General features: G+C 34.8%; 12 protein-coding genes across 12 annotated transcripts; 7 read left to right on the forward strand and 5 right to left on the reverse strand.

Moving 5' to 3' along the window:
- Positions 1–148: 148 nt before the first annotated feature.
- Positions 149–1957, forward strand: FG386_002041 (RAD21-N-terminal like protein; the record flags this gene model as incomplete). The annotated part of the gene is made up of 1 exon (XM_067341389.1): positions 149–1957. One exon carries the CDS (start codon positions 149–151, stop codon positions 1955–1957), a length of 1809 nt encoding a protein of 602 aa, XP_067196840.1.
- Positions 1958–2210: 253 nt separating this feature from the next.
- On the forward strand, positions 2211–7241 carry FG386_002042 (extracellular protein with a signal peptide; the record flags this gene model as incomplete). The annotated part of the gene is made up of 1 exon (XM_067341390.1): positions 2211–7241. The coding sequence occupies one exon, from the start codon at positions 2211–2213 to the stop codon at positions 7239–7241; it is 5031 nt and encodes a 1676-aa protein (XP_067196841.1).
- Positions 7242–7554: 313 nt separating this feature from the next.
- Positions 7555–8919, reverse strand: FG386_002043 (uncharacterized protein; the record flags this gene model as incomplete). The annotated part of the gene is made up of 1 exon (XM_067341391.1): positions 7555–8919. One exon carries the CDS (start codon positions 8917–8919, stop codon positions 7555–7557), a length of 1365 nt encoding a protein of 454 aa, XP_067196842.1.
- Positions 8920–9749: 830 nt separating this feature from the next.
- FG386_002044 (60S ribosomal protein L18A) lies at positions 9750–10316 on the reverse strand (the record flags this gene model as incomplete). Its single annotated transcript, XM_067341392.1, has 1 exon — positions 9750–10316. The coding sequence occupies one exon, from the start codon at positions 10314–10316 to the stop codon at positions 9750–9752; it is 567 nt and encodes a 188-aa protein (XP_067196843.1).
- Positions 10317–11420: 1104 nt separating this feature from the next.
- On the forward strand, positions 11421–13268 carry FG386_002045 (Phg1B; the record flags this gene model as incomplete). Its single annotated transcript, XM_067341393.1, has 1 exon — positions 11421–13268. One exon carries the CDS (start codon positions 11421–11423, stop codon positions 13266–13268), a length of 1848 nt encoding a protein of 615 aa, XP_067196844.1.
- Positions 13269–13502: 234 nt separating this feature from the next.
- On the reverse strand, positions 13503–15542 carry FG386_002046 (uncharacterized protein; the record flags this gene model as incomplete). Its single annotated transcript, XM_067341394.1, has 1 exon — positions 13503–15542. One exon carries the CDS (start codon positions 15540–15542, stop codon positions 13503–13505), a length of 2040 nt encoding a protein of 679 aa, XP_067196845.1.
- A 441-nt stretch (positions 15543–15983) lies between these two features.
- Positions 15984–17054, reverse strand: FG386_002047 (uncharacterized protein; the record flags this gene model as incomplete). The annotated part of the gene is made up of 1 exon (XM_067341395.1): positions 15984–17054. The coding sequence occupies one exon, from the start codon at positions 17052–17054 to the stop codon at positions 15984–15986; it is 1071 nt and encodes a 356-aa protein (XP_067196846.1).
- A 650-nt stretch (positions 17055–17704) lies between these two features.
- On the forward strand, positions 17705–18325 carry FG386_002048 (uncharacterized protein; the record flags this gene model as incomplete). The annotated part of the gene is made up of 1 exon (XM_067341396.1): positions 17705–18325. The coding sequence occupies one exon, from the start codon at positions 17705–17707 to the stop codon at positions 18323–18325; it is 621 nt and encodes a 206-aa protein (XP_067196847.1).
- Positions 18326–19265: 940 nt separating this feature from the next.
- Positions 19266–21227, forward strand: FG386_002050 (uncharacterized protein; the record flags this gene model as incomplete). The annotated part of the gene is made up of 1 exon (XM_067341398.1): positions 19266–21227. One exon carries the CDS (start codon positions 19266–19268, stop codon positions 21225–21227), a length of 1962 nt encoding a protein of 653 aa, XP_067196849.1.
- Positions 21228–22453: 1226 nt separating this feature from the next.
- Positions 22454–24088, forward strand: FG386_002051 (protein with a conserved N-terminal region; the record flags this gene model as incomplete). The annotated part of the gene is made up of 1 exon (XM_067341399.1): positions 22454–24088. One exon carries the CDS (start codon positions 22454–22456, stop codon positions 24086–24088), a length of 1635 nt encoding a protein of 544 aa, XP_067196850.1.
- Positions 24089–24978: 890 nt separating this feature from the next.
- FG386_002052 (uncharacterized protein) lies at positions 24979–26805 on the forward strand (the record flags this gene model as incomplete). Its single annotated transcript, XM_067341400.1, has 1 exon — positions 24979–26805. One exon carries the CDS (start codon positions 24979–24981, stop codon positions 26803–26805), a length of 1827 nt encoding a protein of 608 aa, XP_067196851.1.
- Positions 26806–26838: 33 nt separating this feature from the next.
- On the reverse strand, positions 26839–27990 carry FG386_002053 (phosphoglycerate kinase family protein; the record flags this gene model as incomplete). Its single annotated transcript, XM_067341401.1, has 1 exon — positions 26839–27990. The coding sequence occupies one exon, from the start codon at positions 27988–27990 to the stop codon at positions 26839–26841; it is 1152 nt and encodes a 383-aa protein (XP_067196852.1).
- Between the last annotated feature and the right edge of the window lies 1 nt (position 27991).

Consider the following 27991-nt stretch of genomic DNA (forward strand, 5'->3'; position numbering starts at 1 on the left):
TAATTATCTTTATAAGTTATAATAAATATTTCAAGTTTATTTGTTACTTATTTTCCGCTTCAACTCTATAAGTTTGCTTTAATTATGTTTTATTAGATTATTTTCTTGTTTCACACAGAGAACTGTTATGTAAATATAATTGTAAAGCATGGAGTCAAATAAAGAGTCATCAGTTCTTAAATACATAAAAAGTGAGGCACTTTTGAATTTGTGGATAACTGCGTATTATGAAAAAAGAATTAAGAAGAAACAATTAGTAAATATTGATATAAAATCTACCGTTAAAGAGATTATTAAGTTAACTAATACAGAGAATGAGTGGATTCCATTGAGAATATCATCCGGATTACTTTTTGGAATAGTGAAAGTTTATCATCATAAAGTAGATCACTTGGACAACAAATGTATTTTGACTTTAAATAGAATGCAAAATTTTAATAGAAATTTTTCCAATATCGAAAGTGTCAATATTAGAAAAGAGAATGAATATTTTGAAAAAGATATAGACAGACACAAAAATAATAAACTTGATAATGGGATGATTGATATTGATGAAATTAATAAGGATCTTGATAATATACGTGATGATAAAATCGATCATTTAGAAATTGTTCCTTTATCACAAAACAAAGAGAACAATCAATCCCAACAACTGTTAGATTTAACACTAGAACTTCAAAACAATGAAAACAATCCGGATTATGCACCCATTATTTTTGACATGGAATTTGATGATTTTATCGATAATCAGAATGAATATGTTAATATGGAAATTGATAATTTTTCAGAAAATCAAATAGAGGTTGAATCAATTCAAGAAATAGAAAATCTTCGTGGTGAAGCCATAAATTTTGACGAAATAGTTGCAAGAGGTATAGAAGAAATTAATCAAAACCAAGAAAAGAATATGTCAGAAAATGATGATAAAAGTGAACGTTTAAATGAAATGAATGACGGTTTTTACCATCGAACTAGTATAGAAATGTACAACTCTCCCAAAGAATTTGGCAATAATAGAGAAAGTATTGGTGGTATTTCTTCTACCCTTGAAATGTTTAATGTAGGTAATAGATTTAGTATATCCTCTGAAAATGAAGAATTATTTTATAGTTCAAAACCATTACAAACAAATGATGAAAATATCACAAGAGTAATTGTAAGTAAAGTTAATGAGGCACCAGCAACGGGTGGTGCAATAAACAGAAAAAGAAAGAAAATGTTTGAAATTGATATTAATTTAGATAAAGAAATGCAAATAAGTTTAAGTAACCAGAATAATATAATAAACAACTATTTGAGAAGTATAAATAATATAACGTTATCGTATAAAAATTCAAATATTGATATTTTAAAAATAAATAAGATTCTTCCAATAAAAATTGTTAGTGGTTTTTTATTTTCAAAAACTGGTAAAAATTCACCAATTAGTAAAAATGTCAAAAAAAGAAACTTAAATAATAAAAACTTGGGTTTAAATGATAACATTAATACTTCAATTACTTCAAAAGATGTTGATACTATAGCAGAAGATAATTTTAGTATTTCTTTTGAAGAATTTGGAAATAACATTGATAATGATTCAATACAAACTCCAATTAGGTATTCTAGAAGAAATATGGATGATGAAACTGAGAATAATGAGCTAATTTTTACTCCATGGACAAAATATGTTATTAGTCAAGAAAGAGGACATATGGAAGATTTTCATATTGATCAAATCAATTACAAAAGAAAAATGGAATCACTTTTTTCCTCGAGAGAAATAAAAACAATGGAATTTTTAAATTCAAAATTTTCGAAAAATAAAGTACCTTTAATCTTTAGCGAATTAATAAATGGTAGTGAAGCATCAACTATTGCACCTATATTTGTACAAATTCTTCATTTAAAATCAAAATCATTGATCGAAATTAAACAGGACGAACCTTTCGGCGAAATTCATATATACCCACAATAAGCTATTAGATATTATTAGTTTTTCTTAATTTATAATTATTTTAATAATTTGTTTATATTTTCTTTTTTTTTTTTGTATAACTTTATATAGTGCCGTTGTTGCATGTAAATAATTTAAGTAAAATTTGCATTTGCATGCAATAAAAAATGTGCATGTCCTGAATGTGGATGAAGCAATGCATGTAAATTAAATGTAAAAAAATAGTCGGCCTGATTCAACAAAAAAGGACAAAGGGAGCACTTTCATTGAAAAGATGAAGAAAACAAGGTTAGATTTTCTGGTCGCCCTTTTTTTATTTTTAGGGTTATCGGTAATTGAATGTAAGAATGAAGGAGGTATACTAGAAACAATAATAGGAGCAACAGTAAAAGAGCTTGAGAAGTCTCTCACAGATACTGAAAGTAGTCCAGAATTAAATAATACCGTTCAGACTAATGAGACTTCAGCATTGAAAGATGCATATGAGGCAGATATAAAAAGAAATAACAAAGAACCGTCTGCAACATCATCATTGTCAAGAGCTTACAATCCACTTAAACTTGGCGAATTATTTATAGTTCCGCTATCTGCTGCAATCGCAGACAATTACTATCATACATATGGTCCTGATGGAAGTGAATTATTTCTTCCAGAGAATGGTATTAGAAGGGGTATTACCCACTGGTTATCGGATGGAAATGCAGTTAAAAACGATATCGTTTCGTTTACAGGTATATTATCTGAGCCAAGAACTGTTTCTGGTATAGTAATTAATTGGTCATCATCTCCAGCAGAAGTTCGAATTGAAGTTTCAAGAGATGGTATAACTTTTGAAAAGGCTGTAGACTGGACAAGGGGTAAATTAACATCAAAGGAATACGAACAAAAACTTTATTTTGAAAATAGGCCAATAAGAATAAGTAAAGTGAAAATTAATATGAGAGGACCAATACACTCATTCTTTGGTATTAACTTCACAGGATTATTGGTTGTTGGTGCTCCGGTAGTTCAATTAACAAGTGGTGTAACATCAATGACAGAAGAATTTTGCTGGCAAATTGAAAATGGTGACATCTATACAAAAGGTGCAGAACTAGTTCTGGCAAGTTGTATTGAAGCAGTGGCATCTGGAGATAGCAGAGAAATATTTCAATTTAATAGCAAAGGACAATTATTTAATCCATTAAGTAAATTATGCGTTCAAATGAAGAATAATTATTTAGGAGATTCTGGATTAATATTAGACGATTGTAGAAAAACATCAGACGGTAAAGGTTTGTTTGAACTTTTGCCAAACAATCAACTTAGATTGGCAAGAGGAGGTAATTTATGTTTAACAAGCCCGGGTAATAAACCAGGATTGAGCAATGTTGCATTGAATTCAGCAGCAAGTTCAACAAGTGTTGTTAGATCTAAGATTGATAATGGTCCAGCTATGGCTGTAGATGGAAAAGACACATCTTATTGGTTATCCGAGTATTTGAACTTAGGTAAGGATGAACCAGCTGTTGACTTCACAATAGATGTGGGCTCAATCACAAAATTGAGAGATATATATATTGAGTGGAAATACCCAGCAGAAGATTTTAAAATTCAATTAAGCGAGGATGGAAAAAATTTTCAGGATGTAGTTTCTGTAGTCAACAACGGTTTAATGTCAACTACATATCATCTTGAGGGTAAAAAAGCAAGATATGTGAAACTTAATTTACTTCAACCAACTCAAGATGAGGCAGGTAAATATGTTTATGGTATTAGGCAAATAAGAGTATTTAGCAATATAATGAGAAGTGCTGTTGAGGACTGTAATCATGCTAAAAGGTATAATGATGGAAGAGATAAAGTATTCCCATTACCATACAGTGGTGATGATTATGCTCCCGGATTAGTGTTGAAATCACATGGAAGTAGTATCAAGTCAAAATTGAGTGAATTACAAGAATTATCAGGAAAAGTTTCGGCAATATTGCCAAATTTAGATTCGTGCAAGAAAACTTCGGGTGGAAGGGATACAACATTGAAATTACAAGCAAGCAAGTTGGGATTCTTGTCAGAAAAGCTTGATGCTCTCACTTATGACTATAATTTGGATTACAAATTTACAAGACCTCCAGTAGGAAGTTCTGAATTGTTCCCAGGAGAGGATTGTGTATCCATTAAAAAGGAAAGAAAGAATAACTCGATCAGTGGTTTTTATTATGTTAGACCATATTGTTCAACAAAACCATTAAGAGTTTACTGCGACATGAACACAGGAAACACAATATATCCTATAGAAGCAACAGTAAGTTCATCTAGAGCAGCATCTTCTACATGTGCTTCAGTTGGATTAAAGCCATTATTATTGAGAGACAAGAAGGATTCAATTTCTGGAATCAAAAACATGTTAAAAATAATGAATGTTGGTGACAATAGAAGAGTAATACCATTAACACACGACTACGGTTGTGACAAGGGTGAGGATTGCAGTGCTCAATTTACTCAAATTGAAACAGATATTCCTTCGTTTATTGGAGTAAACGAACAATCTAGAAACCAAACATCTGATTCGACGGACATAATTTTGTGTAGTACAAACACAAATATTAAACATGAAAGCAGTGCATTATACTTAGAATGTGAGAGCAGATTTTCTGATGTAAAAGCATTGAAAACATCTCCATTACTAACAACAATATTAGTTAAATGCCCAACAAATTGCAATCCACTAAATGGTGGTGTTGTTATTGGCACTGATGTTTATAGAGACGATAGCAGTATATGCTTATCTGCAATGCATTCAAATACACTAAATAGATCAAATGGTTTGGTACAAATAACTCCAATTGAGGGTTTGGACAGTTATGGAGCAACAACTAGAAATGGTGTATCAAGTGTATCTTATTCAGGAAAAAGATGGGGTAGAAGTTTCGTTACTTCAAGACATGATGGTTTATGTCCACGCGATAGTAGCTTATCTATGTTATTATCATTTGTTGAGTTAAGAGCATCAGAAGACAATAATTCAACATCAAACTATTCAATGCCAGTTCCAAAAGCCCTTGGAGTAGGTACAGCTATAGATACATTTGAAGCAATAAACAGAATGGAAAGGTACATTGATATTATAGGAGGGATATCATACTCATCAGCAATGAAGGAGTCAATTGGTGGAAGCCAAGTATTGGTTTCACAAGTAAGAAGTCAATTAAAGCCAACACAAATAATGGACTATCATACAAGAATATCTGCAGATGAAATGTTATTTAAATTACATATAGTTTCAAACTTACTGTATTATCATATGGAAAATATACTAGAATCTATAGTTGAACACGAGGACTTGTTGAATAAAGTAAGAGAATTAAAGTCTACTCAGTCAGGATTCAATAGCTTTAAGATGCCAATCAGTGACTTTATTAAATTTGGAAAGTTATTTGAAGAATGGGACACTCCAGGTCTAGTAAATGGCGTTGGAAACTGGAGAATATTATACGAACCAATAGCTGGAGGAAGAAGTGGTGTACTTGGACAAACAAGCTCTGTCGGCCCAAATGACTTACAAAAGGCACTAGCTGTTGGTACATTCTCAAGAATCAAATATAAAAAATTTTATGATATAGATTATAATGTTGATATCTATACTGATAGTTATGAAGGATCAATCGGTTTAACATTCAGAATGTCAAATTTTGAGAGATACTATTTATTGGAGTTTAACCAAAATAAATCTGGTGGATTCAAGAGACTAGTTAGAGTATTAGATGGTGAAAAGAGTATATTGTCAACTAAATATGACGGTGGTTATGTCTCAGGTTTATGGCACCACGTCAGAATATTATTGTCAGGTTCAAGGATACAAATATGGGTAGCAACGCAGTCTAGATCGATTGATGGAGGAGAACAGTCTTACGGAAAACCAGTTAAAGTATTTGATGTATATGACAGTACATTGCTCTCTGGTTCAATTGGTTTCTTCACTAGTGGAATTAAGGGTGGTGGAGCTTACTACGACAATATTAATGTAATAGCGAAACCATGTACAAAACAGTCTATCGTATCTTCATTGCTAAGGCCTTCAGCCCCTCCAACAGCACCTGTATGTAGCAACTACAAATCAGGATCTTTTGGCGGAACACACAATGAATTTATGTTTGTGGATCCTGAATATTCCGATGACGGTCCCTCTAATTGGGAATTCCGTTCAAATGTGGGTGGATTGCAAGCAAGATCTTTGGTTCAAACAAGTAACATTCACAGCATTAGTTCTGACAACATCGGCACTCACGCAATACTTGGAGGAAACAGACAATGTGATTCGGGTATATTTGAATATTCATTCTTCCCACAATGTCCAAGGGGTATAATTGGAGGTATAATTCACTACGAATCTGAATCTAACTACGTCATATTTGAGATGGGATCATTCTATTCAAGAGTTCGCGCAGTAAAGGACGGTGTAATAAGAACAATAGCATCTAATATATTCGTAGGTTATCAGGTTGGGGTCTGGAACAACATTGAAATTCAATTCGGTAAATTGGGAGTTAAGATCTTAGCAAGTACAAACAACTATGGTAAAACTGAATTATTGTATTCAGGAAGCCCTTTAGGCATTCACGACGGTTCTGTTGGTTTGTCTTCATTTAAATGTCCAGGTGTTGCTTTCCAGACAATTCAACTTAGACCATTATCGACGACTGATAGGATTACAAGTTTATTTATCGAGGACAAAAAAGAGGCAGACACGAGTAAACAGCTATTTGACGTTACAGAAACGGTTAACACCACTTTAAAGACTGAAACAGCCGATAAACAAATTAGTACATATAGCGGAAATCAGGAGTCTCAGGTATTAACTTGTAAATCGAGTCATACACTGCAAAGAAGAAACGACTGTGAAAAACTTTCTGGAGGAGAAAAGTGCGAAACTAATTACTGTTCGTACTGTTGCGAAAACAGTGCTGAAAGAACATTCTCAGAACTTGTTAAGTGTAAACAAGAGTGTCACAAACAGGATGCGTTAGACGAAGACAGCAAAATGGTTATGAGTCAACTTCAAGACTGTCACAGTGAGGAGGCAACAGAGTTATTTACAGAGAAATGCGTTCAGAGTAATAACGTTAATCACAAAAAAATAACTATAAATACAAAAAATCAAGAGTGGACAGATCAGTTTGTATGTTTTGTTAATATGTGTCAAATGTGTTGCAACACTCAACCAGTAAATAATGCCAAAGTTGATGAAGATTCCTTAGCCGAATGTTACTTACAATGTTTATTATTAGATTACAAGAGCTTATCTGTAGGTACGATAGTAAATTAAGAGTGGAAATAAAAAAGAAAGATACAAACTAGCAATAAACAAAGGCAATAATTATATTACTTATATATAGAGGAGCAAAATAAAGAAATATATAAATATTCTTTGTTTTCCGTAGCTTTAATACTTTTTCTTGTCCGTCTCCTTTATTAATTAGAATTTAAATTCATTTTTTCCTGTCACTAAATTCTGCAGTAGCAGCGACTAATTAAGACGCTAACAAACTGCAGACCTGTAGAAAGGGATTAGTAATGATTCATAGAACAGATAAAATTAAGTACAAATTTAACATCATTAAATTTATTATAAAATAACATCAGCAATCGACGTCTATGTGTTTGTCTTTAATGATAAAACCATTAGGAGGCGAATTGAAACCGTTTTCAGCAGTTACAGACTTAATATCATTAAGGAGTCCTTCAAGTTGGTTACAGTGCGCTTTTATTGGAATTGAATCGTCATTTGGAAACCCGTATATTCTCGGAAGCTTATGAATTAATATATAGTCAATAATTTTAATATATTGAATTCTGAATACATCCTTAAAAAAATATGAAATTATTTGCACAACTGAAATCATAACAATAGGAAAAAGCTTGTGTGGTTTATCGTCATTTAGCAGTTTAACGAGCCAAATCCATATTTTTCCAAATCTTCCTCTTAATATGTTAATTGATAAGTAAAACTTGACAACTGAACCAAGTCTTTTTATAAAAGAGTCTTCTGAATTGTTCGATCTATCGTACTTTATTACAATATCGTCTAAATTACTCGTATATAAAAACTTGAATTCCTTGAATATAACTCCTTCTAGAAAGTATATAAAGTCCTCGTTGTCCTCAAGTATCTGCATACAGGAATAGGAGTAGCACCAAACTGATTCCGGATGTGCCGATATTTGAGAAGAACACTGGTCTAAAAACAGTGTTGCCGTTAGATAAAGACTATAATTATAAAAGACGGGAATATCAGTGGATGACGAAAATCTCATGTCTGATAACGTATTCTTTATACGTTTAGACGAAAGAATTATTTGCTGATTTGTTGATGATATTTGATTTATAGACAGTTGGATCGTCTTTTTTGTGTTTATTCTAGTGGATTTCACGCTGGATTCCGTACTAGATACTATTTCCTTGTATTCGCTTGATTTCTCAAATTGATCAACTGTTTCTATGCTTTTCGAGTACTCAAACAGCCGAGTCAAGTCGTTCTCTTCATCCTGAATAACCTTTTTACTTTTGACATCAATTTTCTCTGTCAGTGAAGCGCTTTCATTTAGTATCGCACTGTCTGTTTTGAAACTAATACCTTTTTTCTCGAGAGAATCTTTCAGTTCCTCGTTTTTCTTTTCTTCTTTTTTCTCCTGTTCCCGTTTTATTTCTTCTTGCTTCTTCCTCTCCCTTTCTTCCTCTTCCAATCTTCTCAGTCTTTCCAATTCTAACTTCTCTTTACGCTTTATTTCGTTTTTCCGCTCAATCTCACCTTCTATCTCAGCTATATATTTATTTATTATTGGTGATATTGTGTCTTCCACCGTTGTTTCACCTTTGTATTTAAGGCTTAAATCATCCAATTTGGAATAGAGCGAATCCATCTTATCACTGCTTTTGCTCACATGGCGGGACTCCCAGCACAATAGCATGTAGTTCAACTCATCACCTAGCTTTTCACCGTCCATTTTAACTTTGTTTTATACACTGTACCTCAAATATGTTTTCATGTGGCTTGTTACTCAGATATACCGTGCAATTAGTAACAGAAGAGTCAATTAAATGATATAAAGTCTCTTTTTAGGAATTCATAATTAGCTTAGACCATCCCATACAATTATTCTCCATTTTCATCCACTTTCTTTCTGTTTGCTCTTTATCTTATTTTTACCATACCCTATGGCAATTCAGCGCCAACTTTTTTAATATTTAAAGGCCCAAAATCCATGTATAGAAAGTGCGTAAAACAGGTGATTTTGTAGTTTAAGTAAAAATAGTAGCGGAAGAACATTTTTAGGTGTTTACTTGCGGTTATACTGAAGTTTTATTTGATTTTTATGCTTAGCACGATAACACAGTTTTAGTTTCAGCAATGCGTTTGTGTGACCTCATCAATTTTTCTTACATTTAATCCGAGTAGCAGCAGTAGCTTAACTGGATGAACGTTCCATGATTTCATCACTGGATTACCGGAGTGAATGTCCACGATCTTCACGCTATTTCTGAGCGAAAATGTTCGTTTTCCGTCTGACCCGCTGCGTTTGGACAGGATGTGGTGCTTCCTTCTCTCGACTTTGAGCGAAAGTGGCGAAAGGGTCGTAAGTTTGACGCAAGGGAACAAAATATGGGAACAACACATCGCCGTTTGGGATACGGGACGAGCAACCCCAGTATGCAATTCCCACTACCTGCTCAGCGGTGAGAAGGGTGGGTGGGAGAGAGAATTCAACACAAAATTAAGATAACATTAATATTCTAATTCTAAAATAGATAACAAAAAGGAATTATATTCACCTATTTACTTTTGGAAGGTAGTTGGTCTGGAAGCGGTGTATGTGGATCTCAAAGCCTTTGGAGCCATTGGGAGTTTCCTGATTGCCGGGAATTTGAGCTTAGAATTAAAGAATTGAGTTGTCTTTGGTCTCCTCGCGAGTTTAGAATCTATTTGAGATACGCGAATTATCTGAATGCTACTGCGTCTAGCACGGTGAGAACCGGCCAACTCCTCGTACATCTGACTTACAGCACCAGTTTTGCTTATATCTCTGTATTCCTTATACATATAAACAACGCTTGTACGGCTTCTGTATTGAAGCAAGATGGCGAAGTTCTTGACGTATGTTGGTCTTTTCTCAAAAATTCTAGTTACTGACAATATCTCACCGTTGGCCCTCTTCACCTTGTTCAATTTTGACATAAAGTAAAAAAATCTACTTTTAGCCACAACCTCGTTTGGAGCAAAGATACATACTCTAAATACCTTGGGATGTGGGTTCAATTCAGTTGGCTTACCACGTCCAATGACCATATACTGATTTATCTTCATCTGGAGAGATGGATCCGATTTCACTAACTTGCTCTTCATCTTTACCTATATTCAACTTGTCAGAAAGATCTGTATCGCTACCTGACAACGAAAAAACCTTTACTCAACTTCTTGTCTTTACTTGCTAAAACCAAGAATGTATTTCGCTCAAGAAATGAAATTCCACTCTCTATACTTTATATAGGAAAAGAACTTGATAGGTTTGTTCTCTGTTGCTATTTTACGCGTCTCAAAAATGATTTTCGCTTTTCCTCGCAATAACTAATATATATATGTGTACGTATTTACTTATTTAAAATACAAGATTACTTTTTTAACTTCAGTTAATGTTTAATTGGCACCTATTCGATGTCTCCGACACATACCGCCTAACACGTTGCCGCTTTTGAGATCTATAAAGAGGTATCGAGTTTTAATGATAAAAAATAAAAGGGTTTAATTAACAGTAGAAATTTAAGTAAAGTAGCATGCTTTACTTGTTCAAAGACAAGCACAAGCGTTGGGTAGGATGGCACCGGAAAGCCTAGAGTGATTTCGGACGAGACCTATTGATTGTGAAACCCTCAAGCTATTACCGATAAATTGGGCTTTTTAGAATATATGACTGCAGCCAGGGTATCTAAGCTTGTCCTGAAGTTTGGATGTAAATTTATTTTCAAACTTTCTCTTTAATTTCTGTAGTTGGTCTTGTTTTGTTTTTAAAGGCTCTTTAGATTCAAATTGCTAGCTTGCTTTGTTTAATTTAGATTTCGTCGCGCACTTTGGCAAAACTCCAGTCTGTTCTAGTTCATATCTTTAGTGGGTGATACGTAAATGCTGAATGTGATGCAAATCGCCTGCCTAAATATGCCTTGTAGCGCAACGATTATGTGAGACGGATATGCTCGGGACGGATTGGGTAAGTTTTTTGAAAATAACAACGATTCGGATGGTTCTGATTCTGCATATACCTAAGATATTCTAAACATTGTTCTCTAAAAAGCATACATAAAGAGGGAAAAAGAACTTTTACGTTTAGTAATTTCTTTTTATTAACTAAGTTCAAAGCACACAATAGGGAGTAGAATTGGCGCCAGCTGGAGGAAATTAGTTGAGACTAAATATACCCCACTGGATAAGAATAAACTACTATTATGTTGGAAGATGGAAATAAAATCGAGAGGACTAGGAACAAGAGGGATATGCAGGATGAACGTTTTGTTTTTGTTTCTTCTAGTAATAATTTTTGTCGTTCAAACAAATGGGTACCAGCAGGGAGATAATGTGGAGATAATGTTAAATAGGATATGGAAATATGAGGAAAGCATTTCAACCTCAGATTTCTCATTTTACAGTAAGATACCACTATGTCAGGGAGGAAAGAGTATTGAAAACATGTCTTTTAATGAGATTGTGAGAGGAGACCAAATAATAACTTTAAATGCAACTTTTGGAAGGAACGAATTGGACAAGCCCCTTTGTACGGTGAATTTAAATTACGAACAACTTAAAAGACTTGGAGAACACATTAGGAATAACTATGTATTTGAAATTTATGTTGAAGATAAAGCAATAGCTAAGACACTTGGAGTTATAAATGAGAGTGACAACGCTATTTTAATTACAGGTTATGATCTTATTATAGGGTATAAAGGTAGTGATATTGTTTCTTTGGAAGCGAAGTCCAGAAGGGAACATATGATTAATATAGATAAAGCAATATCCTCAGATAGAGTTGGAAAGTTTTCAATGATTAATATATATTATAGTGTAGAATGGGTGGACGTTACTAACACAATAAACAGCGAGTACGAAATATCATTTAATAATGAACTCAAGAAACAAGTCAAAATACCAATGATTAGATGGTTAGGGGTGTTTAACAGTGTTTTCCTAACTATTTTAATTATCTCAATGTTACTCCTAATTTTCATGCAGGTTCTTAGGTCAGAATTTTCGAGATACTTTCCAATGGGGGAAGACGATCTGAATTTGGCCTTCGACGACGATCCTATCGAAATGAAGGGTTGGAAACTTTTACATGGAGACATTTTTAGATCTCCAAAATACAGAATGATCCTCTCCTCTTTTGTTGGAAACGGATTTCAAATATTATTTGTTGGATTGATAATATGCATTACCAACAATGTATCTATGTTCAGAAACTTATCATTTGATACAGAGACTGTAAAGTTCTTGCTTCTGTTATTCACTGTTTCATCCTATATTTCTGGTTATGCATCTTCATACATATATACATCAATGGGAGGAAGGAAATTCAGGTATAACATATTTCTAACTTGTTTTATCTACGTATTTCCAGTATACTGTATGGTTTTGGCAGTTAAGTCACTAACCCTTTCTTCAGGACCTAGGTTGTTTGATATTTTTTCTTCCATTAAAGTATTCTCTCTCTATTTAATGGTTTCCATGCCACTTTGCTTCATTGGTGGACTTTTTGGGAAGAAAAGATCAGAAAAAAGCTTCAAGTTTCCTTGTAAGACAAACAGACTTCCAAGACAGATACCAAAACAAAAGTGGTACAATTCACAAAAGCTTCAGCTCTTTATTTCTGGTTTGATTCCATTCTCGGCAATTTACGTTGAATTACACTATTTACTAGTGTCTTTTTGGAATTATACTCCATTTTACTTCTACAACAACAAACATCACAACAATTTCCTGCTTCTAACTATAAGTACCATTCTTCTAATTCTTGTTGGTTCAACATCCTCGATCATTCTGATATATATTCAACTTAACTTGGAAAACTACAGATGGTGGTGGTTCTCGTTTTTTAATGGCCTTTCTCCTTGCATTTACTTTTTTCTATTTTCGCTTTATTATTTTTTCTCATATTCAAATCACGTATTTGGATTCATTCAACTCACACTATTTGTACTCTCGAACATAATAATCACATACACTCTTGTTCTTTCCCTTTCTTCAATTACATTTGTTTCCTCTTATCTTTTCATACACTACATTTACAAGCATATCAAGTCAGACTGAACGGGACGAGGAGTATAATATAAGAGAGATAGAGGGAGAGGGGAGGAGGAATGTATTTGAAACGAGAAAAAACAAATATCTATTATTTGGTTTTTTTATAACTTAAGATATAATTAATGACTAGTGCTTCCTGTAATACAACAAGATAACGTGCGACTAAAGAAAAGTCTAGGTTGAAATTCTACCTACCGAACTAATTTTACTTAAATACACTTGATTCTTTTACTTGTGAAACTAATCTTTCTCAGTTTCTTCTGATATTTCTAGAGTTCCTGGAGGGTCGTAATCGAGTACCGGCATTATTTCTATAAGCTTTTTGAATATTTCGTATTCCCTCTCACTGACAGGAGTCAGCACTTGTCCGGGTGTGTCTGTTTCCAGATCATTTTCTTTGTTTTCGTACTCTTTTATATATTCTTCACTCAATTCGCTGGTTTCACTGCTCACCTGTTTACACTCCTCGCCTTTTATTTCTGTGTATTCATTTGTGGGGTTAACACGTGTATATGCATGCATGTTTTCATTAGTAGGGTTATCATTATTTTTGGCTTTTGAACCGTAAGAATATTCCGACATGTTGACACAACCAACGTTAATTTTGTTGTCAGTTGAGCAGGTTGCATCTTGGCTGACTTTTTTTGTATCGTTAGTCTCACTTTGACTTTCATCAACCCCTTCTTCACTACATTTTTCTGATTCAATTGGAGTTGTTACCTCTCCAAAGAACTGGGACTGTGTTTGAATCTCGCCTTTAATTTCGTTTTGATTTTGTATTACTAAACCATAAGTCATCTCTTGCTCTTCGTTTTTATCTTTTTCTTCACAAAAACTTTCCAAAGTTATGTTTTCCTGTGTATTTGAAAGTTCAGAATTGTTTTTATTCATAAAACCTTCTGGGATGATTAACTCTTTTTCAATATAACCACCGCTATTTTTCGTGCTCCCATTCACGTTGGGATCATCCAAATCTTCATCTATGTTCTTAAAATCATCAGTTATTGCTTTTTGAATGATTTCTCGCTTATCTTGTGTTAAGTTATTTGTTTGCTTAATTTGAAATAGATCAAAGGAGTTGTCTCTTATAATAATATTTCCTGCGAAGTGCGAGTCTCCGTAAGGATCGCGTATTTCGTCATTTTTGAGTGTTGGTTCATTATTAGTCTCTACTCTCAATTCTTGGGTTTCTAGATTTGTGTAATCCTCAACCTCAGCATCTTGTTTCCCGTTGTAACAATTTACTTCGTTAAACTCCACCTCACTTTCCCGTATTGACTCATCAAAATCCTCCTTTAAATCGTCTTTTTCGACATCAGCTGTGTTTTTGGCGAAATCTTTAAGTTCATAGTTGATTCTATTGGAAATTTCGTCAAAACACGCAAATATATACTCGGGTTTAGTTGGAGAATTCATATTAAAGACCGATAAATCTGCGTTTTTTTTATCGGTATCAGTGGAAACAGTTACGAGTTCTCTTTCATGTTTGCCCATACTTGGTTTTCTTCTAAAAGGAATATCAACCATAGGTCCAGCAGCTATATCGCATCCCAGGAGTCCCCTTCCGCCCCAAGAGGAATCAGGAGTAATCGATATTTCTCTCAATAATTCAGTTTCAGAGTTGTAAACACTCAGTGATACTTGAGAACCGTTATTGTTTTTAATGAAATTCAGGAAGTCGTCCGTGGAATAAAAAGGCCTTTTAAGAGAATTGCTTCCAATAATATAATCATCGTTTGGAATTATACCTGACACTTGTGCCGGAGAGGAATTTTGAACGTTAACTACCTTAACCCCATTTTTTGATATTTCCTCCCAGTGAACACCAATCCCAAAACCAGTAATGCGTTCGTCAAAGTTAACGAACTGGAATACTTTTTGAGTCTCAAAGGGAATGTTGTGATTTAACTTCAATCTAATTCCATCTGATTCATTTCCTTGTTTCTCTGTTTTATTTTCGTCACAGACTAGGTGCTTGACATCTTCGGTTCGAGCCTTGTTCACAGCATCGATAGATGTGTTACTTGGAATTAAAACAAAAGTTCTTATCTTTGAAGAGAGTGAATTGTACACACTAATCTTTAGTTTAGATCTTGCTACGCCTTTAAGTCTTTTCACAAAAAAGTCGTGTGAAGCATCAGAAATTTGGGTAAGTGGTACTCCATCTATCCCCACTATATAATCAAAGTATCTCTCCAACCCCAATAACTTTCCCAAACTTGTCTCCCCGTAATTACAAACCCTGAAACCTCCAAGCTCCTTTGAATTGGAGGCTCCCATTTAATTTCGTATATTTACAAAACCGAAAGGCAAACAAAATATACCTAAATCCTTATGGAACAACCTGAATGCAGTTCAGTCAATCTCTTAACCTCAATTCCAATCTCTGCGTGCTCTATTCAACTTTCAAGTTTTTAATTCCGCATTTATTACAACTATTACTTTTTAAAGTGTTATATTTAATAGCGTGGGCAAACTGAGGTGGAAGATGTCACAAAAAACAAAGTAAAGAACACAAAGGTGTATCGCTATTGAGAAACCAAAAATACATGTAGGGCGATATGTGATTATTTACTATTTCTTTTCCCCACTGGAAAATTTTCACAAAAATTAGAAATTCATCCCTTATTCGGGGAAATTCTTAAGCGCTAAGTTAAACACATTTGGCGCTGCATGCTTAAGGTTAGTCATCGGAGTGTAAATGCAATACAGCCTCCAGTACTATGAAAGTAATTTATTAAAGTCAACCTTAGGTGCAATTAATTTGGAAATGGACCCTCTTTTTCCGGAGAGAACGTTCCCGACCGGGACAATTACATCGTTATCTTGGCTATCCATTGAATCTTGCATCTCTTCAATGGGTTTGTTTTCTGTTGGAGTGTCCTTTTCTCTCTCAGAGGTTACATTGAGAGAGGCAAGCTTCTTTCTTTGCCTAAGTATTTTTCTCACCTTTTTGTGAACCTCAATTTCCCTTATGCAGACCATCATAGCATCCATAAATTGTGTAGGGATGTTTTCAATTATAGTGGTTTTTCCAGATTTATTCCTTCTGGAAAAAATTATTTTTGATCTAGAATAATCCCAGTACCCATCTCTAAGGTCGTTTGCAAATATTATTCCTCTCTTTTCAGACTTTTCTCCTCTGCTCACTCTGAGGTCGCTTTTTGTGTAATACGAAAGAAAGGCAATGGGATCGGTCCCGTCCATAACGAAAAACCTCACTTTGTTTGGTGAAATGTGAGAATCCCAGTCTCCGACCAACTTAACCGCAACACAGCCTCTTTTGCCAATATCCCAAGCAGTATGGTAACCCATTGCAATATCGTCGGGTATATATTCTCCCCGAGGAATCCACGCATTTTGACGTATCTCATTCATTTCTTCAGGAGCTATCGTAAGCAAATCTTCTCCTTTTTGGATTTGCTCAACAATCTCATCGTGAAAAAAGTCGGGATTGTCATCTTCATTTCCTTTGTCTCTTTTTCTTCTATGTCTTATCCTTTGTCTATATTTAATGTCTCCGAGTCTCGAGTTCCCTTTTTCATTGGTTTGAAAAACCTTAAGCTTATCTTGAATGGCACTGTCAAACTTATTTTTTGAAGAAAACAAAATTGAACTCGAGTCCAACTTTACATCGTTCTCACAGTCACATGATAGTTCGTCCTCGTCATCCCCATAAAAATCATTCCAATCATAGTCTCCACTATAGTAACCCTGGACATTTGCCAATATCTTATTAACTGTTGTAGACTCTACATTACCATCCTCAGACGTAGAGAATCCCTGATTCATCCCACTTATCGCCTAACACAAAGTAAAGTATCACAAATTTGCTCTTAATCGCCTTTCTTCTGTTGTCATTTCAATTGTGTTCCCACAACCTACCTAAACCTGGTATGCTCAGCTTTGGTGTTTAACTGATGTTGGTGCTTTTAGCCAATTCACCTTTTAATTCTCTATTTATATGTTTTGCTTCTTACCTTTTTCTATTTATTCTTAGTCCTATTTTCTTGTTTGTGTGTACTTGTTATGTTAGGCGCCATCATTCCGCTATTAATTAATAGTTTATTATCTTACGGCCTTTCAATTGGGCGAGAATTGAATAGATACTGTATGTCAAGCTGGTTCAACTTTATGAGCAAGAATTTTGGGAGTATTTAAGAGGGAAATAAAAATATACAGGACAGTATCACTATATTGCCATATTTACGACATATTTCCCGTTAATAATGGCTTACCTGTGAATGAATTAAGGACTTAAGGGTAAATTTACGCTGGAATAAAGTTCAATGTTAAAATCTTTCATAAACCGCATTTAAATACTTATTCTCATTGATTCTTCTCTTCCCTCTTTTACTTGCTTATCTTTTTAGCATCCTTTCCGTTAATCATTTTACTGCCAATTTATTAGTTTTATAGATCGGAGGGTTTTTATATACGTAATGGAGGAAGAGGACTGGGAGTCCTTGATTTTAAAGAGAGCAATTGAGAGAAACAGTCCCACTCTTGCTGATCTCCTTGAGATTTATGAATCGTGTAAGTTGCAATCTATAGTGATCAATTTTATAATTGCGGTTCTAAACAATAATAAAAAGTATAACTGTTTGGCTCGCAATCTATCATTTTTTGTTAAGCTAACTCACAAAATTACTTGCTTGTTAGACAACAAATTGAAAAATGAACTACGAATACGCACATGTGAGCATGCCGTGCATAATAAAGAAACAACAACTCAAACGAGAGATACAAACCATATGGATGCTGAAGGCGAGTGCATCAAAAACAATGAAAAGCATAATATTTCAGGAAAACACGGTCTAAGTCGTTCACTTTATCATAATCAGGGAGACTCGGATATTAACCCAGAACCAAGTTTTACTAGCAAGAAGCTACTTGAATCTAAATTACTGCAATTGCAACAGGAGCTCACAAATTCATATAGAAACAAATCAAATTTCGACAACTCTATAAATAGTTTGAAGGAGAGAATTGAACAATTAGAGGCGGAACTCGCAGAAAAAGAAACATTAATAAGAAGTCTCGAGAAGAGGGTGGCAAAGTAACTACTTATCGGTTAACAGGTTTCGAAACATCGAGTGTATCTTACGGAAATGCACGAATGCCCTCTTCCTCCTTAGTTTATTCATGAGACAGGATTCTCACAACTCAAGTCTAAAGTACTTACCATTTTAAACAAAAAGTTATGAATTAGTGTGTTTTGTGTAGGTTCTTACCCATATTACTGATTTGTAGTAGGAGATGAGTGTCAGTGTAGTGAACACCTGGAAAAAAAGGTTTTCGTCAAATAAGTCCTATAGAATTTCTGAACGGGAGTGAGACTGAACGCATATATAGGAAAAATAGTAGCTATAACTTCAAGTTTACGTATTTATGATGTCGCAGTGCAGACTTAAACTAGTTTCGTGGGTGGCAATAGAGTCTCTACCCTCAGAATGGAACAAATGTGGCGGCAAAATGGCAGTTTAAAAACTAAAATGGAAAGATAGGAACAATATAGAGTAGATATTGGAGGCAGAACTTCTTTTTCAGAGTGGAGGCGAGATATTTATCAACGTTTTGTAGCTTAGGCCACAAAAGTAGAATCCACGCATAAAAGAGAGCTCAATTGAATCAGAACGGAACTATGAGTGGGTGAAGCATTTCTAGATAGTGGGGGGGGGAAGTGGCGGAAAACCGGATACAATAAAGTATTAATGAATAGAGGCAAAATAACATTAAATGCATATACGTTTATTAAATGATTACAGAGACTCGTACGAGTGAGCCCCTCAAAAAGATAACCAATTAATCATATTTACAGCAAAGCAGACCAAATACATATGGTATATATAATCACGTAAAAGGATATTAGTAGTGGAATAAATAATATTATTAAATATTAGTACTAAAAGTAACAATTCGGGGTGAGGGGAAATAAATTGACATTTTCTATTCAAAAAAGGAGTAAGAATAGGAATATTAGAAAAAAGGAAGAGGTAGATGATGCGACTGTTAAAGACTTGTTTATCTGTGTTTTTGGGTTTGTCTTTGGTGTCTATAGCGAAGGCTGCTGACGAGAAAAAATATGATGGCCCAGTAATAGGTATTGATCTCGGTACCACATACTCATGTGTTGGTATATACAAAAATGGTAGAGTGGAGATTATTCCAAATGAGCAGGGTAATCGTATTACTCCATCATACGTATCATTTACTGATGAGGAAAGACTAATAGGTGAATCAGCTAAGAACCAAGCAACAGTTAATCCAGCTCAAACATTGTTTGATGTAAAAAGGCTTATTGGTCGTCGTTTTAAGGATGATTCAGTACAAAAGGATAAGACCCTTTTGCCATACGAAATTATCAACAAAGAGGGTAAGCCATATATTCAAGTTGAAGTGAAAGGCGATAAAAAGCAACTTGCCCCAGAAGAAGTATCAGCCATGGTTTTACTGAAGATGAAGGAAATAGCAGAGGCCTACTTGGGTAAAGAGGTAAAACATGCGGTTATCACAGTACCTGCCTACTTTAATGATGCTCAACGTCAAGCTACAAAGGATGCCGGTGCAATTGCAGGTTTGAATGTTATTCGTATAATAAACGAGCCAACGGCAGCAGCTATTGCATTTGGACTTGACAAAAAAGCAGAAAAGAGCATTTTGGTTTACGATTTGGGAGGTGGTACTTTTGATGTTTCCCTTCTCACCATAGACAATGGTGTCTTTGAAGTCGTCGCTACCAGTGGTGATACACACTTGGGCGGTGAGGACTTCGATCAGCGTGTTATGGACCATTTCATTAAAATTGTGAAGTCAAAGACAGGTAAGGACGTTAAGTCAGACAAGAGGGCTCTTCAGAAACTTAGGAGAGAGGTAGAAAAATCAAAGAGGGCCCTTTCATCTACTCCTCAAGTTAAGGTGGAAATAGAGGACTTAATGGACGGTGTTGATCTCAGCGAAACTTTGACAAGAGCCAAATTTGACGAATTGAACGCAGATCTGTTCAGAAAGACGATTGACCCAGTAAAGAAAGTCTTGGAGGATGCAGGGATAAAGAAGTCAGAAGTAGACGAGATCGTCCTTGTTGGTGGTTCCACTCGTATTCCAAAGATACAGTCTTTGATCAAGGAGTTCTTCGACGGAAAAGAACCAAACAGAGGTATTAACCCGGATGAGGCTGTCGCTTATGGTGCTGCCGTTCAAGCAGGTATTTTAGCAGGAGAGGGAGGTAGCGACTTGTTACTTTTGGATGTTACTCCACTCACTTTGGGTATCGAAACTGTTGGTGGTGTTATGACAAAGTTAATTTCTCGTAATACGGTCGTACCTACCAAAAAAAGCCAGGTTTTCAGTACCTATCAGGACAACCAACCGGCAGTCTTGATTCAGGTATTTGAAGGTGAGCGTCCAATGACGAAGGACAACAATTTACTCGGTAAATTTGAGCTCACTGGGATCCCACCTGCACCAAGGGGTGTTCCTCAAATTGAGGTCACCTTCGAGGTTGATACGGATGGCATCTTGCAAGTTAGCGCTAAGGATAAGGGTACAGGCAAATCTGAAAAGATTACAATAACAAATGACAAGGGAAGACTTTCTCAAGAAGATATTGAGCGTATGATCAGGGAAGCCGAGCAGTTCGCAGAAGAGGACAAGCTAGTTCGCGAAAGAGTTGATGCCAAAAACGCCCTGGATAGTTACGTCCATTCCATGAGAATGAGTATCGAGGACAAGGACAAACTCGGTCAGAAACTAGAGGAGGACGACAAGGAAAAAATCAAGGAGGCCCTTAAAGATGCCGAAGACTTCATGACCAGCAATCCTGACGCGGACGCCCAAGAAATCAAGGACAAGCTCAAAGAAGTCGAGGGTATCTGCAACCCAATTATCGCTGCTGTTTATGGACAAGCCGGAGGTGCCCCTGGTCACTCTGGCGATGAATACACTGGACATGATGAGCTCTAAATTAAGTTTTATTTTGTCTCTAGAATTAGCTAATACTAGAAATTTGTTATTACATCCAAGTACCGGGTTCATGCAGATTTGCAAACGCTGCATACACATTGCCGCCCTACTTGATATGTTTCCACATGAAATGAGCGCCATTGTGTGACTTGGCCCACACTGAGTTTTGGTGGCACTAATTTCGTTTTTTAAATTGAAGGGTAGTTTTCTTGACGGCCTGTGCTTTATTTTACTTTGTCTTGTTTGCATTATTATGGGTGGAAAAGTTGTGAATGGCGAATAAGTGTCACTGAGGACCTCGGTCGTGTAACTCTAGGTTTTCTTCTTCGACGCCCGGGCGTCGATTTGTATACCTGTCTACCTGTTTGAGAGTGTGTAAGACGTTTTGCTAGTGTCTAGGTTATTGTGCTTTGCGACAATAGGGATTGAGAAGCGAAGGGAAGAGGGTAGAAAAAGTGTGATAACTGAGGAAGGGGAAGGGAAACGTTAAAATTAGAGTTGCATGTCTCGCTTTTCTTTCAATAAGCCTCTGCCATTGCACAAGTTGAGAATTACTTTGAAATAGTTTACTTTATAATATTGAGTAACGGAACGCAACAACAAAAACTCTAAAAATAATAATTTTGAAGTTTCATTCTTGAATTTTTCTAAAGGGGTATGGTTTGAAAAAAAATTTTCCCACGTAATTATTCAAGTACATATTTTTTTGGGATAAAGACACAAAGTGCCCAAAGAAGTAAATAAATTCATTTTTTAATTGCTTTGGATTTTTAGAGAATAAATTTTATCATGTAATTTGATTTGTTTCAGAGGTTGCATTTTATTGGTGATTCTTAAAATAAGTGGATTAATAAGAACATATAGTTGATTGAAGAGGGAATATAGATATACCTGGGTGCGTATGTGTTATATGCATGTATGAAAGAAACGCATCGATATCCTGTTTTATTTGTTTAAATGCTTTAATATATTGAACTTCGTGTTGAGTTTTAATTCAAATTATTAGTTTTAGAAGTTATTATTGTTGGTTACAAGCATAAAAGGTTTACTGGAAGGGATCTTTATTATTTTTTTGTTCATTTGTAATAAAGGAGAGCAGGAAAGGACAAGTTGGTTGCCAAAACCGTTATTTGGAGCTTTATTTTCTAATAGTAAAGTGCAATTGTACAAAGTTGTTTGCAATAAGTAAAAGTGCGATACTTTTTCGTAAATAAGGCACATTGAAAATGGCTTCCATTTTATCTGGGATTTCATCACAATACAATGAATTGTGGAAGGCGATAATAAGGCCACCGAGGGACAAATACAGCATAAGGGACTTGGGCCCAATGAAGTTTGCAATAGGAAAATCGGTTTACAAAAGATCAGATTTTACACTTCGGAACAGACGACAACAAGTACTTCATTGCAGCCACTTTGAACCAGTGGATGAAGAAAGGTTTTCAGATTCCCTTCCCTGTGTGATATATCTTCATGGGAACTGCAGTTCAAGAAGAGAAGCCTTGCCATACGTTCCATTACTTTTACCCATTGGAGTTACATTGATGGCAGTAGATTTAAGTGGTTCGGGTATTTCGGATGGTGAGTACATTAGTTTAGGATATCACGAAAAGGATGATCTTTCAGTATTAATAGAATACTTACGTAAATCGAAGCGTTGCAGTTCAGTTGGCATATGGGGAAGGTCCATGGGAGCAGCGACGGCATTAATGTATTCAGGGGTGGAAAAAGGAGATGGTTTTTTAAAGGGTGTGGTGATTGACTCGAGCTTCTGCAGTTTGAGACAACTTTGCCACGAATTGGTTCACCACTATGTTCCATTGTTACCGAATTTCTTGGTTGATTCTGCATTGGCACTATTGAGAAAGACAATTAGTGAAAAAGCCAAAGTTAACATTGACGATATTGCTCCTTTAAACTCTGTAAGCAATGGAAGGGTTCCTGCGTTGTTCATTTCGGGGATGAGCGATACTCTGGTTAATCCTAGTCACTCAAAGACGCTACATGATAATTATGGTGGCGAAAAGATGTTGATGATTATTCCTGGAAACCACAATTCTGAGAGACCAAAGTTCGTGAAAGCGTCAATAGTTATTTTTTTCTATACTGTATTTAAGTGCTTTAACTCAAAAAAGTCATCTATTTCTCTGCAAACATTCATAAATACTGACTTAAATTTAATCTTCAATAGTGGAATATTTGAAGACGAAAATATATCAAAAAAACCTTTTAAACATACATTCTACGCAATACAACAGTATATACGTTATAATGTAGCATCAACAAATAACAATATTGTGAATACAAACCTGTTGAGTCAATCAAAGGACGAAGAGGATTTTGACGAGTTATTGGGCAGTAAACAAACAATGGAAGATACAGTAGATAAAAAGTCTAATTCTACTTATGTTAGCAACAACACAGGAAACGGAATTGCAATGAGACCACCTGATGTTGATAAGTATATAGATAAAATGATTCCTTTGACTCACGAATGCAGTAAAAACTCTGTTTCTTCTTCATCTTCCATTTATTCAAGTGAGGCCTCTTATTCAAGAAGCACTACATTAGAGACATTGAATAGTCAAAATATGGAGGGAGGAATAAATTTGAGTAAACTGAGTTCCTTTGAAGAGTTTAGTGGCGTCGGGAATGGTTTTATACAAAACCACAATGTATCAGACTACAGAATTGATGGAAGACCGGGAATTGTGGGAAATAAGTCCCATCAACAGAATTATTTTTACTACCAACAACACGGAGTAAATGTCTTGCCTTCAAAGGGAGGAAACGTTGGAGGTGCTTATCCAATAAATATAAATAAAAACAGGGTTTCGACGTTAAGTAAAAGAAAGGAATAGTGTTAAATTTCAAGTTTTGCATATAAAAAGGAAGTTTTACGAATTTTCATGCTAATTATTCAATATGTTTCCTCTTTATTTTAAAATTTGATGTAACCTTGTTTTACGCGATACTGGACTTATTCTTATAAGACTTAAATCTAATGAATAGTAGAACATAGCTTAACTTATGTTTTGTAAACTGAAAAGAAGGTGTATGTATTATCATCTATATACTTCAGCAAAAATCACAATAGACGCTTAATTACCTAGTTTAACTTGAATTAACTTTATTTTATCTCACTTTCGACGGAGATTAGTTTTGTATTTTATACGCCCAATCAGGCGTTTATTTCTGCTCATTTACGAGTCATGCAACTGTAGTGAGTTTGTAGTGTTGTGTGGTCAACTGTCTCTGTTACCAACCAATATAATTGTAGTTATTACCATTTGGTGCAGACCCAAATAGCTGAGGAATCTATTAAAATATGAGAATGAAACACATTTAATACGCGAGCATGTGTACTTAAAACGCAATTTGGGTTTGGGTTGCCAAGGAGAAAATATTAGATGGCGCCAAGTGGACAAAATAGTGGTAGTATTATTTGATGTTTCCTTTTTATATTTACAAGTTGATAGTTAACTTAAATGTAAGGAGTCTATGCGTCGGTTGATACATTATCTTAATGTGATCTGCATAAAGTAAGTTACACCTTATGCACGAATAATGGGATTTAAGAGTAGTTTTAATACTCAGTCAAAGTAAGGGTATCGAGAAAGGTGAAGGAATAAATTGACTTTAGGGTGCATAGGTGGCCATATATGATAAATAGTGGGAGGAGTAACGGATTGATATTTTTAGGATGAAATAAAAGTACAAGCGTTTTTGAGTGTAGGAGAAAATAGTTGTGATGTGTAACACTACAAAAGACGATCTTTCCGAGTGGAGTGACTCAAGTTATAGTTTAAGGAGGAGATACAGCCTGAACTGGAGTGCAATAATTCGGGAAATTCCGGAAGACCTAGAACTAGATCTCGGTTTGGAGGAGACTTTTTCAAAATGGAGTGTCTCTCAGGGATACTCACTTCCAAATTCGGTTGAAATAAAGGAAGAAATGTGCATACTTAAGGGAATAAGAAAGGCAATAGTATTGAGTTTTCCCTCGAGAAGCTCAACCAGGAGTTTTATCAGACTTTCCAAAAGAAGTATTTGGGAGGAGATATCAAAGGATAGTACTTGTGAACTTTATGTATACTGCGTTCCTCCGTTTTCTTTTAAGCCATTGCTTACAATGGAGTCTATGAATGTTTCCACAAACTATTGGTTAATTAGGGGAATTTCTGGGGAGGTGGTGAGCGAAGAAGCCTTTTGGGACTTTATAGGAAGAGGGAATAGGTTTGGCGAGCACTTAAGGAAGGTTGTTTATATAAGGGATGAAAGAAGAACATCAATAGGATTCTCAAATATGGGGTTTTGTTTCTTGCAGTTTTCGTCCCCTTTGACCTCCTACAGGGCTTTGAGGTGGCAACTTAAACAGGAAACGGACAAGAGGTTTTCAAAACCAATAATTGTTGGAAAAAGACACGTGCAGGCCATGTTGAGTTTGGTGGGGAAATTAGACAAGTACGAAACCAAAACTTTAGAAAAACTTAGAGTTGCATTGGAAAGCGAGGAATTTGCAAGTTTAAGTACAGACACAACAGGACAGAGGCAAGTATCGAGGGAATATTTAATACTTAGAAATTATTTGCGTTTTTGGACAAAGTCCCACATTAATAGCATTCCACTGAACAAAAATATAGAATTTTTCTTAGTTGAAAGTGACGAGAATGCGAAAAAAAGTTTTGCAAATATTCTTAGTTGTTGTGACCCTACTTTCGAGATCCCAGGGGGGCTTAAGTTATATTATAGCAAGCATCTAAATGTTTATTGGGATTGGAATTCAAGAATTTTTTTGCATATCCAAAACAAGTCAGTTTTTGAGTATGATTACGAATTATCATCTTTAGTTTGCATTTCAAATATAGATACAGAAGATAAAGATAATGACAACATTACGGTAAATAAAAATAAAGATGAAAATAACATCGTTAAGAGTATTGTTAAGAGTGATATTGATAGAAGAAACAAAAGTGAGGAAAGCAATTTTGCCTTCAGAAAAAGCAAAATTCACAGTGAGAAGGAGAGGTTTGTTGCTTCTTTAATTGAAACTACTAAAATGCAATTGAGTAAGAGTTCTATCACAGGAGGAACAGTTGGGAACTGTACCAATTCCACCTCATTGAATAATAAGAAACAATTGGGTGATTCTAAAGATAAGAATTTCCTAACAAAAAAAAGGAGTATATCAGAATTTTTTGATATTTCAAGTATTGATCACTCAGATGTATATAGAACTCGAAGCAATTATAGTCATTTAAACAAAAAAATGAATGATAACTTTAAAAGAATCGGTGGTGAATTGAACAATAGTAACATTGAAGAGAAAATAAAAAGTGATTCCATAAAGGAGTATGACAGTTTAAATAACTTAAATTTATGTGGTGGTAATAGCATCGAGGCTGACAGAACAATACATGGCAAGCAGTTGGAGTTGGTTTCTGAAGATAAAAAAGCTGAATTGGAAGACTTGATTTGTTTTGTATGTTGTAGAATATTTAACTCGTTAAAAGAGAAAATAAGCCATGAACAGAGCTCTTTACTACACAAATACAATTTGGAGAACTCGGATCCATAGTTAATTCTATAAATACAAGGATATTAATTTCAGTTAATCTACAGAAAAAAATGAGTTTCTGAGGTGTTCAAATAAATGTTGCATGATTTTATCGATATCATTAGATGTATTATCTATGCATTCAACATTATACTCTTTTCCAACGGTTGAAAGAAGATAGTTTTGAATCTCTCTAATTCCATGAATATTGCTTGAATACTTGGAGTCCAATAAACCCTTTCCTCTTTGATAAAAGCGTTGTATATGTTCATCTGGGTTTTGAATGTATATTAGAAAAGTAAACAGATTTATTCTGGCTTTATTATTTTTATTCAAACCAGATGGAGCGGAAAGTTGTTTGATTCTCTCAAAAAGTCTGGGGGTAATGTGCACTCCCTCTACAATTATACTCTTGTTATTGTTAATGTGGTTTTCTATAATCCCAAAGATGTAATCCTCTATCTTATACGACTGAAGCAAATATCCGTTTAATATTAAATCTTCCTCTGTTTCACTTTCGTTTTTAATGTAGTTGAATTCCTTGTTGTCAATGCACTTGTGTACTTGATAACTAGAGTAGTGGAGGGACTTTTCATCTTTATATTTGGAGGTTGAAGCCAAAATGTGTCTTATGCTATCCGTTTGCAAAATATACTTAACCTTTAGATAATAAGACAAATGCGAGCTGATTGTACTTTTTCCACTCCCAGAAGTCCCTGATATCAATATAACCCATGGAACGTCTTTTTTCCCATACAAATAAGACAATATCCTAACCAATAATTTATATTTTTCCCTCAACAAACTGTAGTGTTGAATGTCATCTTCATAAGCGAATTTCAATTTAGTTAGTGGAAAAAATACCAAAAAAGGAATGTTTTCCAGTTTAAAGTAATACTTGCCTTTCTCACCTGTAGTTTTCTTCAATATATCATCAAATATATCCATGCTATCAATCATATCATCACTTTTCAGTCCAATCAGCGTATATATCTTGCAAATATCGCATCTAGAAACCACAATAAAATCACAGTTTTGTTCTTTTTGAGTGTAATCACACAAGAAACTCGTTTTTAAATTTTCTATAGTTATGCCATCGTCGCTATTAAGTTCGAGTTTCTCCCAATTTTTAATTGTTGTTTCTTGAGAGTGATCATTTTCATCTTTCCTATTCTTCCCACAAACGCCAACAATTACCCAGTCCATT

The sequence above is a fragment of the Cryptosporidium ryanae genome (genome assembly GCF_009792415.1).
Source record: "Cryptosporidium ryanae isolate 45019 chromosome Unknown contig_31, whole genome shotgun sequence".
NCBI classification, from domain to species: Eukaryota; Apicomplexa; class Conoidasida; order Eucoccidiorida; family Cryptosporidiidae; genus Cryptosporidium; species Cryptosporidium ryanae.